Here is a 19,313-nt window from a genome sequence, read left to right as displayed (position 1 = left end):
CCACGGAGACGTGGACTTACCATCAGAGCAATCCCTTGCCTGGGATCGACGCTCCAACCGCGGCCTGCAGATTTCACCATCGAGGAGCTCGCAGTCTCGGGTAGAGACCGATGTCGGGAAGCTCCAAATGACGCACAAGATTTCGACCAGCCCCGACCGGGGTCAGATCGCCTGGCGCGGGGGAGCCGAGATTCCCCCCCCCCCCCCCCCCCCCCCCCCCCCCCCCCCCCCCCCCCCCCCGATGCAGGAGCTTGATCGCCCTGACGCGAGGGCCCAAACAACTCCGGCTACGGAAGACAAGGTCGCCCTGTCAACGGATGGGTCGATGGCCCCGACTGTGGGAATACAAAGAAGAGATTGTGCCTTCCATCACAGTGAGGAATGTGGAGAACTCACTGTGGTGGATGTTTATGTTAAAATGTATTTTGTATGTTCTGTTCCTTTTTATTGGTATGACTATGGTAAATGAAATTCCTCGAATGTTGCAAAAGATACTTGGCTAATAAAGTATGATTATGATGATGGGGGGGTTGTTGATGGATCCTCCTATATAGGCCAAGTTGCAGCCAATTGTAAATGTTGGGACAGCCTTAATTGTTGCAAAGCAAATGTCTGAAATGTGAAAAGATTTCAAATTTAAACCAAATAATGACATTACAAATGTGAAATAATTTGGATAGATCTGTAAGATTGAAAGTATATGTATCTGGATAAAGCTCTTAAGTGAATGATTAACGCATGCTGGATTTATTACAAAGATATAATTTATTGCTGTACTGACTTTCATGATCCACATGCTCACAGCAACTTAAAATACTCTAATACTCACACGTAAAATGAGGACTGATCATCACCAGATGCAGAAGGAGATCTAGAATGTGAAAAGCATATGACGTAGGAACTTTTACACTAGTGTCACAAACCTTTTACTATTTTCATGAAAGTATTATATTAAATATTGCATTTGTGATTCGTCGCTGGAAATAATGGAATGGCATGTATACAAAAATATGTCATTTTTATCACTTGGTATGTTGCATCAAACTGCACAGAGGGTCTCCCTGTTGCCCATGTTATTTATGCTGACTTTCCAAAAGAGCCACCCAATTAGTCCAGCATTTTTCCCCTTTTATGTCTTTTATTTAAATGATTAGAGATTCTCCAATGTGTAAAAGCAATAGCCCCATTTGCAAGAGGGTTCCTTCACATTAGAATAGAAACAAAGTAAGAGCAGCAGGCCATTAAGTCTGTCAACTCTGTTCCACCATTCAATAAAAATACATGGTTGATCTGCATTTTAACTCTACCTATTTTAGTTCCTTGTGCCATAACATACTTAGATGAAAAAAAATCATTATCCTTTTCTTATGTTCTTCAAAGAATCAGAAATGTGTTTCTTCTCTCCTTGCAAAATTCTCAGTTACTGTAGAGGTTATATGTAAAATAGATGAGTACACTCATCCCGAATCCTAGATATGCAGCTCTTCATTACTGGAAATGTGAAATGTAGACGTATTCTGCAATGACATTTTATATATGTGCATATTTAATACACAGACATTAGAGTGACAAAAATAGTGTTCATTAAAATTATGTAAATTATTTAAAATATTCAACATTAAATTAATAAGAAGTGAACTAATTTCACCAATGGATTAATTACCAATCAACTGGCAAAGTTACTGAGTTTTCTTTAAATGAAGTAAAATTTATGGAGTATTTATAGATCAGTTTTTCATGATTCACTCGCTTGATGGAATACGTACCGAAAAAAGAATCAAAGCTTTTGTACTGCAATGTTTGGATTATTAATCTACATTTAAATAAACAATTTGCAGATTGAAAAGATTCAAAATCAAAATTTATTACGCGGTTGCATTCCAAACATTAACTAAACAGGAGGAATTTCAGACATTCACTTTTACAATGCTTTCAGGTCAAGCTCTCAAAAATTCCTTTGATCAACAGTCTAAAATTGCCTCCCATTTATCCAAATAAAATAGTTGTTGAACATAACTATAAAGGCACAACGATTTTACAAAATTATCCTTGGATCTGAGGTTTTAGCACAAAGCAGAAACTGTTACAATGTTTTAGTGCTTTGATCTAGAATGTGAAAACACCACAAAAGTCAAAGTGACCCAAAAGCAAGTTGATCATTCTAGCAAGGGGCATCTATCTGCTCTGGAAACGATTACTTAAACAAATTTAAAAATCCATAGAAAGGAGCAAAGGACCAGGCAAAACAAAAAAAAAACTTATATGAGGAAGCGAACTTCAGATGTTGTCATGCCAAAAATAAAGTGTAGTCTGTCATGGTTCAATTTTTCACCTTCATTAACTATATCAACGTTTCTATGAAATAAAATTTCAATGGACCACTAGTTTGCAATGACTCCAAGGAACTTACTTGGAAAAGACTTGAAGAACTTATTAATTGAATGGTAACTTCATACACATTGTATGGATTTAAACAGTTTCTTGGTGAATAATCTGTACTTATGGAGCATTTATTTTTATATGTTTACATATTTGTATAAAGTGTGCCAAAGGTCTATATACCCAAGCAAATTAAGCTGACTTTAAAGTCTTTTTTTAAATTAGAAAGCATTGTCTGAAATTTACTTTGATCAAAGGTTTCCTACAAATCGATGTCATGACATGAATTTATATTTAACAAACAGAGAAAGTGGAAAGAGCCATAATATTGGAATTAGCAGATATTGATGTTGATGATACAGAAAAGTGAATCTATACCATTAATGGACACAAAAAGCTGGAGTAACTCAGCGTGACAGGCAGCATCTCTGGAGAGAAGGTTTACGGGTGACATTTTCAGTCGAGACGGAAGAAGGGTATTGACCCGAGAAGAAACCCATTCCTTCTCCCCAGAAATGCTGCCTATCCCGCTGACTTACTCTAGCTTTTTGTGTCTATCTTCAGTTTAATCCAGCATCTGCAGTTCCTTCCAACACAATCTATACCATTAATTTGATATATTTTTTTCAGACAATATCCCTGCACAATAGTTGCCTACAATTGTTTTAATTTTAATTTAGTCTTTCAAAAACCATTGCAATTAATCTTTTTCATGTTGAATAAATATGTACTTTCATTAAAGATTTTGTATCAGCATTTGCTGAGACTTGGACAAGCATCTTCAGTTTAAACTAAATTAAAAAAAAGGGGAAATTTAAGGGCATCAAATTTCAGGCAATCCAAATTGACAATGATTTTACATTCTTCTATTTCTATAGCAAAATCTAATTCTAAATTTGAAACTTGTGCAGCTTTTTGCTATTTTGCTTTACAAATGGTCTTGAAAACATGATGGGATCTTGATTGCCATTTTTATGCCTCAGAACTAATAAAACAATAACATTTTGAAAGACTTAAATGACATGGTGAGGCGTAAAGCAAGGGGGAAAAGAATGGTGATAACAGTGAGAAAAGGGGTAGGATTACAAAAAAATAATTGTTTATTAAAATTTTATTTATTTAAATAATGTACGACAAAGGTTTTTGCGCAATTAGACATACCACATACTGGCTTTGACAAAGTTCTTTGACCCTGATCTCTCTCCAAGAGGCAATAACATTACACTTTATCTTATCTATCCCCAGAACAGGCATTATTACGTTTATGCCCCCCTACAGCCATTATTACTTTAAGCATGAATAATCACGTAACTGTTACTTACATTATATCTGGGCCAATTAAAGAATGTCTTCGTAGTAATGCACGGGACTGTGCATTGGTAAGATCTGTCGTTGGTTCCCCATTCATTGCTAAGATGCAGTCACCTACCCCAATTCGGCCATCATGACTAATGGAGCCGCCATGAATAATGTTACGCACTATCATTCCTGAGCCATCCTTACTGGAACTCATGGTCATTCCTGTACAATTACCAAAATATTTTGATGAAAATATTTCACACAAATGATAAAATAAAAATACAGAACAAAATGAAAACATTCAATTAAACGCTATCTATTTATTCTGACATACATTCATAATATATAGTTAGTGTTTCTCCAAAGCCCTTAAATATCTAATCAGCAGCTACTGCATTTCAATTAAAATTCTAGCTGAATCTTGCTGGGCTGCATTCAGAGATTTCAATTGTCAAACGATCAAAATTCAATAAAGTTCGGACTTTGAAGCAGTTAGTTTTGTTTATTGTCGCGTGTACCGAGGTACAGTAAAAGGCTTTTGTTGAGTGCTAAGCTGTCAGCAGAAATACATTACATGATTACAATCAATCCATTTACAGTGTATAGATACATGATAAGGTAATAATGTTTAGTGCAAGGTAAAGCCAGCAAAGTCCGATCAAGGCTAGTCTGAGGGTCACCAAAGAGATAGATAGTAGTTCAGCACTGCTCTCTGGTTGTGGTAGGATGATTCAGTTGCCTGATAACAGCTGGGTAGAAATCATAGTAGTTGTTTTTTCATTTTTTTTTATTTTCTCTCTTTCTCACCTTTCTTAAATGGAATAGGCATAATTTTCTAACCTGAAGGATTTGGACGTTTAAGGTTAAAACCGCTATATCATTCTTTAAAAATCCTTTAAAAATCCTTGTTGTACATAAAATGTATTATGAAAATATATATTAGGCACTTTGGTGCCATATGACTGTACTTACTTCTAATAAAATAAAATATTTTTTTAAAAAAAAGAAGAAAAATCCTTTAAAATCCTGGAATGAAATCCATCTGGTCCAGGGAATTTGCCACTTCTTATTTTCTTGTTATTTCACTAACATTAATTTTGGTGAGTCTCTGTTAATGTTAAGCTTGTTAAGGATATCATCTATTGTATTGTCTGTTCTTGTCTCTCGGGAATTAACTTCTAAGCAGCTTCCACTGCTCATCTGTGATTCTGCTTGTAGGAAAAAATTGGCCAATGTACCCAAGGCAGCCTGCTATTCATCATAAGCATCAACTTTACTCGTATCTAGAATGTTATGCCTTGTTTTCAAGCAATGGTTTGCATAATCATATTATGATGGCTAATCAGATAATGGCCATGCACTTTATGTTAATGCACATTATCCAATACAAAATCTAATATGACCTAATATATTTCTGTAGCACGTGACCTAATATTGTCACATGCTACAGAAAACAATACTGCAGAAATTTATATGCAAGCTGACTCCTTAATCTCATCCACGTGAAAGCTAAACTTCCCATTAAAACCATGTTACTTTTGGTACGTGCCTGTCTAATTTATGCTTCACAGCTCTTATCAGGATCCATCACACCAAACTGCCCAAATTCCGTAAGCTGCCCAATGCTGAAGTTGACATTTAACCTAATGTCGTACTCAAGAGAGAACTCTGCTGTTTCTTCTCATTATATCCTCTTTTACCAATGGAATGTTTTTGGCCTTCAACTTGAAGGTCTGGCTATTCTCCCACTACAATTCCTCCCATATTCCCCAGAACCCAGTGTAAACTTCCAAAGTCGAAGAGTCTCTGCAATTATAAATTGCAGTGTCTAAAACAATCTTTGGCTGTTTAAATTCTTAATTCGTTCAGAAACTAATACCAATGCCATCTTTTATCCTGTCCCACCAGCCTCTGTCCCCACAACACAAGTTCTCAAATCTCATTTACCAGTTTAAAAGATGTGCAACCACCATATCTATTAATTTTGCTACGGCCTTGATATATCCTGGTTCAGATAGTACCTCATCCAATAGCACTTTTCCATCCTGCACAATCCACTTATCTCACGAAATAAAGCTGCTTCAGCCTCTTGAGTTTCTCCCTAATCTTACTGTTCCTTAACCAAATTTACACTTGGCTCATGCAAATAATCCAGAGATTATATCCGGAAGTTCTGAATTTCAAATTAACTCCTGGCATTTGATACTTTCTAAACAGCAACTCACGTCTATTTTTTTGGTCCGAATATAGATAGCAATACTGCGTCTCCCTCTCCTGTCTTTTCAGATAAACTCATGATATTCCTCATTCTGCAGCAGAGCAGCATTTCAGATTATCAGTCTGGGAGGACACCTAAACGGAGTTTACAAACTTTTGAGAGGCAAAGAAAGGGTACGCAGACATTTCCCCCAGGATGGACATGTGAAATATAAGAGAGCATAGCTATAGGTTCAGAGGGGGAAAGTTCAAAAGGGCAAGGGTAGGGCAAGTTTTTTTTAATGCCAAGAGTGGTAGGTATCTGTGACATTCAGCCTAGGCCGGTGGTGGAAGCAGATACAACAGCGGTGTTTAAGAGGCTTTTAGATGGATAAATGGATATGCAGGGAATGGAGGGACATGGATAATGTGAAGACAGATGGGATTAAATAGTTTAAATCGGCATCATGTTCGGCACAAACATCGTGGGCCAAAGGTCAAATTCCTCTACATTCTGAACTATGCATACATTTATTGTGTGCATTATGATATTTAAAATTTAAATAACCCTCCACATCGCAAACATTGCAACATCCACAAAAAAATACTGTGCTTTGCCTTCATCCTCAGATGTATTTTTTATTTGCCAATTTGAGAGTACATCAATGGTAAAGGTTTGGTGCAGGATGCAGTTATATACAGCAGATGGCGGCAAAATACATGCAATTAAACAGATGTGTATATTTTTTAAACTGCAGGTAACCCCTGCATTGCAACCTTTAGAGAAATTTGCCCTTAGAGAATTAACTAATCACCACCCAAAAATTTGATATATGGAATAAAATTTACTCTCGCAGAAAGTGTGTAAGAAAAGTAATAAGCCAATATAAGTGTATTTTCTTCTTATTGATGACACGATTTGCAGAAAATCACAATACGGCTGTTTGCTAGGAAAATACCCCCTCATATCTGTCCCCGCTATAATGCAGGGGTCGCCTGTATGTGGATGTGTAATCAAAAAACCTTAGTTGAAATTAAATGCTTCCTAAGTTTTAGATATGCAAAGTGACACTCATTGATACATTCTCTATGTATTTAACTCCAGCCTGTAGTCAAGAGAAGGGTGAAACGAATCATCATTTTTCAAAATCATCCTTTCTGAGTCCTGCAATTAATTCCAATTATTCATGTTCAGTCTGAATAAAAAATGGGTCACACAAGTCTACATTCAAAAATGTTACATTTATTTTTCTTCCCTGATTTTGATGCTTTTCACCCTTCTTCTTGCGTTTAAGGCAGCAGAAGTCTGCAGCTGGGTGATGCCATCCGGTTCGACCCCCGACCCTAAAAAGGACGCAAGCTCCGGGTTGGCGTCAAGCTGCGGCACTGCTGCTGTCTCTGTTTGTTGCCGTTCGCCGGACTGAGGTTAGTTGACAGGGCTCACCACCCTTCATTTATTATTTTACCTGTACTGCAAAAACACTTGACCCAAACGGTACACGACTAGCACCTTCTTCAAAAAATATCCCTCCAAGTCATTCTTATAATCTTTGCACCACCTGACCCATATCTCAGCTGCACTGAACTTCTTTCATCAAATTTCACGTCCTGTTCTTTCTCAATGTCATTTTTTAAAATCAAAGTAGCCCAATCATGTACCATTTCTCATGATCTTATTAGGACAGACTGGTAGTTATCATTACTGAACCTAACCTTTCATTCCATAATTTATTTCTAATATCTCACCTGGTTGCAGCCTCAACATCAAGTCCCAACAAAGTGATGAGTATCAGTTGTGAGGAGGAGGCAAAATCACTTTACCAGAGTTTGATCAATTCTAACCTTGCACCCATCCCATTGCACTTCCGAACTGTTCAGTAAAAAGTATATGAGACAATGGAACCCTCATACAGCAAAACTAATATTTTAATAACAACCATTCAGAAACCCCAATGGTTCGGCATCTGAATCACGATACTAGAAACATAGAAAATAGATGCAGGAGTAGGCCATTCGGCCCTTCGAGCCTGCACAGCCATTCAATATGAACATGGCTGATCATCCAACTCAGTATCCCATCCCTGTCTTCTCTCCATACCCCCTGATCCCTTTAGCCACAAGGGCCACATCTAACTCCCTCTTAAATATAGCCAATGAACTGGCCTCAACTACCTTCTGTGGCAGAGTATGCCACAGATTCACCACTCTCTGTGTAAAAAATGATTTTCTCATCTCGGTCCTAAAAGACTTCCCTCTTATCCTTAAACTGTGACCCCTATTTCTGGACTTCCCCAACATTGGGAACAATCTTCCAGCATCTAGCCTGTCCAACCCCTTAATTTTGTAAGTTTCTAAAAGATCCCCCCTCAATCTTCTAAATTCTAGCGAGTACAAGCCGAGTCTATCCAGTCCTTCTTCATATGAAAGTCCTGCCTTCCCAGGAATCAGTCTGGTGAACCTTCTCTGTACTCCCTCTACAGCAAGAATGTCTTTCCTCAGATTAGGAGACCAAAGCTGTACGCTTCCTTTACCCCTTTCCACTCAGCGGGCTCCAGTTCCCCTTAGTTTTTAAGTTTAGTTTAGTAATACAGCGTGGAAACAGGCTATTCGGACCACCGTCCGCACCGACCAATAATCACCCAAACAATAGTTCAATCTTACACACTAGAGATAATTTACAGAAGCCAATTAACCTACATATTGCACAACTTTGGAATGGAATCAGAGAATCTAGAGGAAACCCATGCAGTCACAGGGAGAACGTACAAACTCCAGACAGACAGCAGCTGTCGTCAGGATCAACTTCAGTTCTCTGGCGATGTCAGGTGACAACTCTACCAATGCACCACCCACTTCTTCCTTTAAATTTACTGGGTTCACTAGAAAATTTATTAGAATAGAGTGTAACATCTCAATAAAGTGAATTATAGTTGTCAGCAGTATTATGGAGTAATAGTGTGGGAACAGGACCTTCGGCCCAACTTGCCCACGCCGACCAACATGCCCATCTACACGTCCCACCTGCCTGTGTTCGCCCCATATCCTTCTGAACCTATTCTATTCATGTACCTGTATAAGTGCTTCTTAAACGTTGCAAACGTACCTGCCTCAACTACCTCCTCCGGCAGCTTGTTCCATACACCCACAACCCTTTAAGAAAAAAGATGACCCCTTAGGTTCCTATTAAATCTGTCCCCCCTCACCTTAAACTTATGCCTACTGACTCGATTCCCCTACTCTGGGTAAAAGACTGTGTGCATTCACCCTATCTATTCCTCTCAAGATCTTGTACACCTCTATAAGATCACCCCTCGTCCTCCTGCGCTCGAAGGAATATAATCCTAGCCGGCTCAACCTCTCCCTATAACGCACTCGTCGAGTCCCGGCAACATCGTTGTAGATCTTCTCTGCATTCTTTCCAGGTTGACATCATCTTTCCTAGAACATGGTGACCAATACTGAACACAATATTGCTAGCCCTTGCTGTCTCCTCCCCTTCCTTAACCCTCGAGCTGTCTCCTCCCATCCCCCCGCCCTCGGGCTCCTCCTCCTCCCTTTTTCCTTCCTTCTCCCCCCCCCCCCCCCCCCCCCCCCCCATCAGTCTGAAGAAGGGTTTCGGCCCGAAACGTCACCTATTTCCTTCGCTCCATAGATGCTGCTGCACTTGCTGAGTTTCTCCAGCATTTTTGTGTACCTTCGATCTTCCAGCATCTGCAGTTCCTTCTTGAACACAATATTCCAAATGTGGCCTCACCGATGTCTTATACAGCTGTAATATGACTTCCCAACTTTTATACCCAATACTCTGACTGATGAAGGCCAATATGCCAAATGTCTTTTTGACCATACTATCTGTCAGTGACACCACTTTCAAGGTACTATGTAGCTGCACTCCGAGATCACTCTCCTCTTCAACACCCCCCCAGTGCCTTGCCAATCACTGTGTACGCCCTGCCAGTGTTGGTCTTCGCAAAATGCAACATCTTACATTTCTCTACATTAAATTCCATCAACCATTCCGCTACCTACCTGGCCAACTGATCAAGATCCTGCAGCAATTTTTGGCAACCATCTTCACTATCTACAATTCCACCCTCTTTAGTGTATTATCAGAAATAACATCCAATAACTCAGAAAATTGGTCAGCCAAGAAAAGTCTGTACACTTCAAAGCATGGCGTATTTTTCAGTATTATTGTAAACATCCTATCTTTAAAATGAAGTCAGTTAACATCTAGTGAAACATCAAATCTGGAATCCTACTAGTTTGTGGGTAAACATAGAAAATAGGTGCAGGAGTAGGCCATTTGGCCCTTCGAGTCTGCACCACCATTCATTATGATCATGGCTGATCATCCAACTCAGTATCCTGTACCTGCCTTCTCTCCATACCCCCTGATCCCTTTAGCCACAAGGGCCACATCTAACTCCCTCTTGAATATAGCCAATGAACTTGCCTCAACTACCTTCTGTGGCAGAGAATTCCACAGATTCACCACTCTCTGTGTGAAAAATGTTTTTCTCAATACAGTCCTAAAAGACTTCCCCCTTATTCTTAAACTGTGACCCCTTGTTCTGGACTTCCCCAATATCGGGAATCTCCCTGCATCTAGCCTGTCCAACCCCTTAAGAAATTTGTAAGTTTCTATAAGATCCCCCCTCAATCTTCTAAATTCTAGCTAGTCTCTTCTATAATTAATTAATCTATCAGGGAAACTATGTAAATGGTTTGTTTAAAACTAACCATAGCTCTAAGAGAAAGAACGTATATACATTTTGGGTCTGCAACAATCTTGCAATGCCATTAATTGAAGACAAAGACAAAGTGCAGCCATTCACCAGCAAAACATACGAGTTGTACACATCAGATCCTGAAGTGGCACTCATGCTTCCTCTGTACAATGGCCCTATCTTTGCTCTGCATATTGTAACATATGACCGCTGTAATATTGCCATCCAAGAACCCTGAAAATCTGCAAGTATAAAAATCCACAACAGTGATAAAATATTGTGCTGTATAATAAACAAAGAGAGTTCAAAGAATATGATTAATGTAGCAATGTTACAAAATTTTGAGATTTAAAAAATCAAGTCTGTAATTTATCCCATCAAATAAAGCATAAAAAGAAGTTTAATTTGGCACCTAATTCACTTTCATATCTCAAGTATTTAAAAGGTTATGGCCATTTTCATACTCGGAAATTAGCATCTTGTTCCCTATTGATTTTCTATGGACATAACAAAAAAGCTGTGATCGTGAACAGTCAAAAGCACATAACCTTCTTAAAAATTAAGAGAACTGAATGAAATTTTCAGTTATCATAGATTGAACCATTCTGAAACAAATATAAAATAATCTTACTCGGATGACCTGAAATTAAAGCATATAATTAGTTAGTTACCCACTTGTAGCTAATTTCAAACTTCAATTACTAGATCTAAACATCTATCCATTTCTTAATAAATGATTAACATTTTTAAATAGCCTAAGTGTCCAAATAATATTCACAAATAATTCACAATAAAACATGATTTTTAAATCTCATTTACATTAATTTATAGGCCAAATGGAAGGAATTTAGTGTTCAATTGCTGTGAATTAAAGTCCATTTTAAATCAGCTTTCTAGTGGGATCCTGTGAACGCGCTGGTTTAGAACGTTCACATTGCGGTAGATTTGTGCCCTCAAATGCCCAGAAAAATACTGCGGGATATAATGGGCCCAAAATTAGCTACTCGCAATATTAAACTTTGTATAAAGTGATCTTAAGAAGCCCTTTTTAATGTAAAAATATACTGCTACCCTTCAGATTTCTGCTCTATAGACCCAGCTGGTTGCGAGCCGTCGGGGGTTTAGAGGTTAATTTTTAAACTACTATAGCACTTACGAAAAACTCGTAAAACTAATAATAGCTCATGTGAGGGAACCTACCAGCGAATTTTCGTTAATAATTAACTAGGCTGAACAAACTCGATTTGAACAGCCTAGAGAAAATCGCGTTTTAAACCCGCCCCCCTCTAAACGGCGCCAAAATCGAGCACACGGGCTGGGGCAGATTTTCAGCGACGCTTCAGGTACGCTTTGCAACATACCTAATTAATGCAAAACACTTATTTTGCAGCAGGCTTGAGAAATTGATATTGAGCACTCACCAAGACTAGCGTTGTCTTTTGCAATGGTAATGGTTTTCACAAATCTTCTGGCTAAGGACATCTGTTTCCCTTCATTTTCTTCGATGGAGGATACACTGCAATCACCCAATGAACTTTCCTGTACATCCTTCAAAAAGGAAAATATTTATTTACAACTTTGAGGTGTGCTCTTTCAAATAATTTGAATGCTTTAAAGTAGCATGATGTCAAAGGAAAGTTAGAACTATCTATCTTTGCACTTGCACCATGTTGCTACTTGAGTTATCTGCTGCAATTTTGTTTCATCCCACATGGTTTGTCTGTGTGAAAATACCTAAATTATAGCAGTTCCTCCGTTTGAACTTCATGAGCAGTCTTGGCAAGAGAAATGCTGAGACAGCTCAACAGACCATGTAAAGTAACAACACTTGTCATTTTCAAATAAAACAGGCACCAATGGAATGATAAATAGAAGTTAATAGCCCCGAATTTCTTGGCAGTTATGAACTGCCTATGATCATTATGCTCCAAACTATCGTGCCACCCTCTACCACTCTCGAGCCACTTATCAATTTCTTCTCAAGCATACTTTCATTTTTCTCCTTTAACACATGATCTGTGGCTCAACTGCATTGCTTTCCTCTGATCTCCTATCCATTTTCAATCCCAATTTTAATCAAATTATACACGTGCCATCTTACTGACTTGCATTTGCCACGTCTAGCGATCCTCTCCCTGTGTAGAAGAATCGGAACGTTTCAATGTCATCATCCACTGATTTTAGCTTTTCATTCCAAATTTATCTGATGGGTGTTGTGTTGCAATTGCATTTATGCAGAAGAATGTTGTGTAAGTTGCTGGTGACATCAGTATTTCTGAAATGCTGAGTTGATTCCAACCCTCCCAGACCACAACAATTCAGTTAGTGGATGGGATCAACATAAAGGGAAGTCTGCTTTTTAACAATCGGAACAATACATTCCATCTGCATTATTTAAAAGGATCTCCAATGACTGAGAGAACTGAATGCTAGAATTTTTTTTTTACATAAAAGAGATCTGAGACTTGAAAGTTGCATGATGGTGTTGGAACGTGGCAACTCTTTGCATGCTATCCCAGATGAAATTTTACTTGCACTAATTTTCCTCTTTTGCTTGTGCATGATTGTAGTCATGTATAGAATAATTTGACTAAACAGCATTCAGAACACACTTTTCACTGTATCTTGGTACACATAACAATAATAAATTGAATTGAACTGTCCAAACTGAAGTTTTGATAAATGTGTGAAGATAAGGTGGGTAGAAGGATGTTAGGAGTTTTTAACGATGAATATTTCTGTTAGGGATATATTATTTGCAACAATGAGAGAAACATGCGGTGCATTTGATGAGAGATATTATCTATAATGACCAAAGACCGCAATAAGATTGGGAAATATTTTCAAACAATGCATTCATCGCCTTGGTGTTTCACTTCAACATAACATCCTTCTGGATCCATAATCCCTTACCCAAGGATTGCATGCACGTGCTTTTGGAATAGATCTAATATAGGATGAAAATAAATGTATTCGCAAAACTGATACTAACAGGATGCAAGTGTTAGTGCCTGCATGGATAGAAAATGCATAACTATACTAAGGTATCCTACTCCGTGCTATCCTAATAATCTTCATTGATCAACACCCACTCACAGTCCGCAAAACATAAAATACAGAATCTCTTTCGAGTTTCACCTAACTTCACCTTTAGTCTTAATATTAATTTGTTTTATGTGCACCTTTCCTCCTTTCATTACCAATGGCAAGGCAATAAGCTAGTTTGATCCTTCCTCACCTGCTATCATCTGGAATGTAATAGGTTTTATAATAAATCATTTTAAAAGATAGTTCTTTATATCAGACCAATATACTAATTAAAAATGTATATTTATATAGTGGCAGTTTCAATGAGAGCAAAGCAGTTTCAATACCTTGTAAAACATTGATGGAAGTGAGAGGTCTTCACTACATGCACTGCCATGCATGGCCACAGTGGAGGCCTGATGGAGGTCCTCTTCCTCAGATGTCTTTTCATCAGCAAAGTCAATTTCGGCTGCTTCTACCTAAAAAAAAAAAAATCATGTATAGAGAAGCACATGATGTACACGGAAGAAAAACAAATTACCTATTTTTATCTATTGTCAAAAAAAGCTATTAAACGTGGGTAATATTCCCATAATCGGTCAGAAACCTCAGAGAAACAAAGCAGACTATACAGTTGAAGATCAGGGTCTAATGAGACCTGGTATTGATTGTAATTCAACTCAAAGATGAATAATTTTTATCACAAATACATTGAAAAGAATGGTAAGCAGGTAACAATTGTATATGTGCTCTGGTTGGTATTATCTTCTGGTTTGTGCATGGTGAAAGAAAATTGTTCAATGCAAATATCCCACTCTCCTGAAATGCATGGATGTTCAATATTTGTATTTTCATTTACACAATTTCAATAGTCAGATGTAACATAAATTGATTTCCTGACATGGAATCTCACAGAGGAATAGCTTCCCTTTATTTCCCTTATCTTAATTTAAACAGCTTTGGAAGAGGTAAAAAGTTTGTTAGGACACCAAGGAATGCAAGATGAAGTCAAGATGAATAAATATTTTATTCTATGATGTTAGAAACTTGATTAAATTGAATTGTGAAATAGTTGACAAAGTGTATGGTATAGTTAGGAAAACCACTAACTTTCAAATCATACATTTTCCTGACCTGAACATGTATTATATTTTTTTCATAATTCTTAGATCCAAATCCTAGAGCTCCCTATAATCGAATGGGAATATCATCATCAGAAGGACGGCAGCTGTTGAATGTGGCAGCATAGTATTACCTTCTCAAGAATAATTAGGAAGATAGACACAAGGAGCTGTGGATGCTGGAACCTTGAACAAAATACTAAGTATTGGAATAACTCAGCGGGCCAGGCAGCCTCTGTGGAGGGAATGGCTAGGTGATGTATCGGGTCAGGCCCCTTCTTCGGACTGATTGGCATGGAAAATAGGAAAGTAAATGGAGGTGGGTGGGGGTTGGGGGAAACTTTTTTCAATCTCTTACCTAGACGGAAGTGCACATGTTTTCTGTGTGGTATCTCCGTCCCTACTGCGGCCTAACATCGTGGAGTTGCCGGCCTTTCCTGGAGACCGACCCGGCACTCCAAGCAGCAGGAGTCTGCGGGACTTTAATATCGCGGAGCTTGCGATCCCTTTGCCGGGGATCAAAGTTTCAACCACGGGGCCTGTGGACTTTAACATTGTAAGAAGAGGCTGACTCGGGAGCTCCATGGTGAACAGAGTTTCAACCACCCCGACACGGGAGTTTTGATCACCCCGACGGTGCTTCGACCGCCTGCTGCAGGGGCTTTGACTGCCCAGAGCGAGGGAGAGCAAAGGGGAAGAACATTGAACTTTATTGCCGGCGACCAGAAAGACGCTACGACTCTTTGGAGACCTCTCACGACCATACAGGCGACATGTCGCGGGTGACCTCTCACGACCATAGGAGCCTTCTCACGACCATACAGCCTGTATGGTCGTGAGAGGTTTCCAAAGCGTCGTAGCGTCTTTCTGGTCGCCGCTGAATTTTTAACATCTTGAACATTTCGGCGACCTATGACGGGTGCCTGCAGTCGCCTGTAAAGGTCGCATAAGTGGGACAGACTCTTTAAACTCCCAGGTAAATCTTCATGTATTTCAGGTAATAAAATAGAGATTAACTTTATTGTGGTTCTGCTTTTTAATTTATACATTTACACCTGTTATCCATCTAGCAGTGCCTCTTCATTATTATGAGGGACATGACAAAGGATTGCTCCCGCTCTCACTCCAAGTTCCTCTCTAATCCAGAGGATAAATTGAAAATGTCATTCAACTTTTACAACATATCCTCTTATAGATTCCCAATGTTTCTGTAATCACACTTTATTATTTAATCTTTAAAATCCATATATCAGGCTGGTAAACATATGCTGCACTCCTCACAAAGCCAATATATTCTGCATAAAAGTGCCAGCTAGAATGACTCGTATTATACCAGTTGCTCTCTATTAAACATTATATCGAATTGTGGATTAATTTTTGTGCTGATGAACTCCTTCCCCCTTGATCTTAGGTTTCAACAATTATTTATACAGTTAGCAGATCTATAATGCCAGTTTTAATTGGTTAAGTGACAATAAATGTGAACTTGAACGAACCAGTTAGTAGGCAGAAAAGCATAGTTATGAAGATGCGCTTATGAACACCTCACAAAGGAGTATCAACTAACCATTGCTAACTCTGCATGAAAGACAGCAGCATCGGCAGCTTCCTCCTCAACACCATCACAAGGTTGATCAAATGAGAGTATGGATTCTTCATTAGTAGGCACATCTCCATCCTCTGGAGAAAACTGCTGAAAGAGTGAAGTTTGCGTATATCACACGCAGCGGATTTGTATAACTGAAATTCTATTGTTAGTTTAGTTAAGATATACAAAGCGGAAACAGGTCCTTCAGCCCACCAAGTCCGCACCAACCAGTGATCCCCGCACATTAACACTATCCTACACATACTAGAGACAATTTTACATTCATACCAAGCCATTAACCTATAAACCTGCTGGAGAAACTCAGCAGGTGAGGCAGCATCTATGGAGCAAAGGAAATTTCCTTAGATGCTCCATAGATGCTGCCTCACCCACTGAGTTTCTCCAGCATTTTTGTCTACCTTCGATTTTCCAGCATCTGCAGTTCCTTCTTGAACCTACAAACCTGTACATCTTTGGAGTGCGGGAGGAAACCGAAGATCTTGGAGAGTACAAAGCCTGTGCAGATAGCACCTGTAGTCAGGATCAAACCCGGGGCTGTGGCGTTGTAAGGCAGCAACTCTATCGCTGCACCACCAAGCCATCCCAAGACTTTGGAAGACTTTGTGTTAATTTTCGAGAAAGCTTTTTATTGAGGATATCATAGTTTTCAATAAAAATTTGTAATGGCCTGGTCTTATTGAGATTAAATGAACTGCATCACATAAAAATGTGCTCCATTAAATTGGATATGTTGGAAATTCTTGATACATAAGTAAATAAAAACAACATTATTCAAGCACAAGTTTTCTGCTCCAGACTCAACATCTGAATTCTCATGTGCCTCCCCACAATACATGCTGCTTCTTGTCAGTTTATTTAGCAGTTTCAATGTCTTAAAAGAAACTGCACCAAACAATAAAGGGGCAAGGCATCTCAAAATTGAATACAGTACATATAATTTAATTTGATTTTAAGTAAATTACGATTTAGTCATTAAAAAAATCAGTTATTTATGCAAAGACGGAAAAGAAAATAAGTCCACATTTAAAATCTCCCAACCAGCTACATGATTAAAAGGTAAAAAACATACAATTTTCCAGCATTTGTTCAGAGACAACATACAGTACAACACAACAAAATACTGTGTTTCTGCCCATTTATCTTCACAACACAATTAAAATTTAACAAACACAACCCAATGCTCCAATAACTATCAGCTCTATTCATCTTTTCTTCTGCTGCTTAATAGGTTATAGCAAAATGTTCAACTTAAATATTGCAAGAAATTACAATTTCAGAACCTCATTGGAATCTGCTTAGATGCAATCTTTGGAAGATCAGTCTTCTGGAATAAAGTAACTACTGAATCAGTGATCATTTCCAGTTTTAAAATCAAAGCAGAGTAAAATTAGCTATTTTCTTGAAATTACACCTATCCACAATAATTTCTTAACAGTACAGTAAGGTGTGGATACCAGCAACATTTTCCTGGTGACTGTGGCAGCTTCAGCATCCAAAGCAGCTTCATGTAAACGGTACAATATCAGAGTACTAAAGAGTACAAAATGGTACCTTGAACAAAATATACAATTGATTGACATGTACCGTATTTCCGGCAATGAAGGCTCTATTTTTACCTAAAAATAAGGCACAAAAATTTACCTGCGTCTTGGAGGCCGGAGGTTAGGTTGTTAGCCAAGAAAAATAGACTTGGTTATCTCTCAGTACAGCAACATCAAGAATGTTCCCATTGCTGGCAGCTGATGGGAAGCGGCTGTAAAGTGGGAAGTGGCTGAAAAACACGCTGGGGGTGGGGGGGGAAAGAGTTCCTTTCACAGCATGTGGGGAGTCTGGCCCGGGTCAGCATGGGCAGGAGCGTTGAGAAGGAGGGAGTCGGGAATCATGCCAGCAAATTATTCACCGCTGCCGCGGCGCTCCGGGTGCATTGTGGCCGGGTAGGGAAGTAGGTCGGGTGGCTGCAAGCGGCCACTGGGACCGAACAGTGGAACCGGTCGCCACCTCAGTACCTTCTGCCGGCCCGCTCACCTCTGGCAGTGCTCTCCCTCTGAACACCTCGCTCGTGTCAGCCGCTTCCCACAAATCCTTCAATTCCGACGGCTGCGGGAGCAGGACATGGCCTCACTTGCTGTGCTAGGTGACACTGCATGGCATTCACTGCCCGGTCCATGTCTTTCAATGTAAATTTGCATGGGGACATGCTTTGGAGGTTTGTGGCGATTGTCGGTCAAGTGAGAATAACAGAGAGAATAAGAATGCTGCTGCCTTGTCAACAGACGCGCACAAAAGCTGTTGTTATTAGTTTTTAAATTCTCGTTATCCCCATTTTTGACCTGGCTCGGAGACCGGACAGTGAGGGGACCAACTCTAGAGCAGAGATCATAGAGTGGAGCGGGTCAGTGGGCAATGAATAACAGGACAGCGGGCAGTGGAGCTTACTCCTGTTACTCCTGTGTTAGCGCGAGTAACCACAATTGATCCCTTAAACTAGTATTGTCATTCAATAAGATCACAACTGATTCAACTTGTCCCGATGTGCTCCCGTTTTTCCCACCATCTCTCCACATGCGGTCACTCTCCACCCCCCACCCATTCAGTCATTTAGAATGGAGGATATCTGGAAGCCTTAGGCAAATTGAATTGTTACTTTCTTTATTTTAATTTTTTATAATTTCATTTTTTTTGAGCGTGACAAATTCTATGTCCTGCCAGCCTTTTTTCAAAATTTAGCAACTAAAAATGGGGGTGCGTCTTCGACGCAGGTGAGTCTTCATTGCCGGGAAATATGGTATCTTAAATCTGGTTGAAATGTTCACTTTGGTTGGATGGGATTTAGTATCTGATGCCGAATTACAGAAGTCTTATTTCCTGAAATACTCCATTAGGTTTGAGTACCCAATTTGTATTCCAATCCATCTTGTAAGAACACTTGAATAAATAATTAAACTACATGAA

At 39.1% G+C, this 19,313-nt stretch overlaps 1 protein-coding gene across 11 annotated transcripts in view; it reads right to left on the bottom strand.

Moving 5' to 3' along the window:
- Nucleotides 1–19,313, bottom strand: part of LOC129695547 (multiple PDZ domain protein) — a 168,382-nt gene that overhangs the window by 76,912 nt on the left and 72,157 nt on the right. For 9 of the 11 annotated variants that reach the window (XM_055632583.1, XM_055632584.1, XM_055632594.1 and 6 more), the window contains 5 exons: nt 16,320–16,445; nt 13,979–14,110; nt 12,026–12,152; nt 3,702–3,900; nt 830–871 (listed from right to left, as the gene is read on the bottom strand). In XM_055632583.1, coding sequence (XP_055488558.1) covers nt 830–871; nt 3,702–3,900; nt 12,026–12,152; nt 13,979–14,110; nt 16,320–16,445 — 626 coding nt within the window. The remainder of the gene's footprint in view (nt 1–829; nt 872–3,701; nt 3,901–12,025; nt 12,153–13,978; nt 14,111–16,319; nt 16,446–19,313) is intronic. The other 2 variants (XM_055632585.1, XM_055632587.1) reach the window with 2 other exon arrangements.

This window comes from Leucoraja erinacea, chromosome 3, assembly GCF_028641065.1.
Source record: "Leucoraja erinacea ecotype New England chromosome 3, Leri_hhj_1, whole genome shotgun sequence".
In the NCBI taxonomy this organism is placed as follows: Eukaryota; Metazoa; Chordata; class Chondrichthyes; order Rajiformes; family Rajidae; genus Leucoraja; species Leucoraja erinaceus.
The sequence above is the reverse complement of the archived record's forward strand: the minus strand, read 5'-3'. Positions and strand labels throughout refer to the sequence as shown.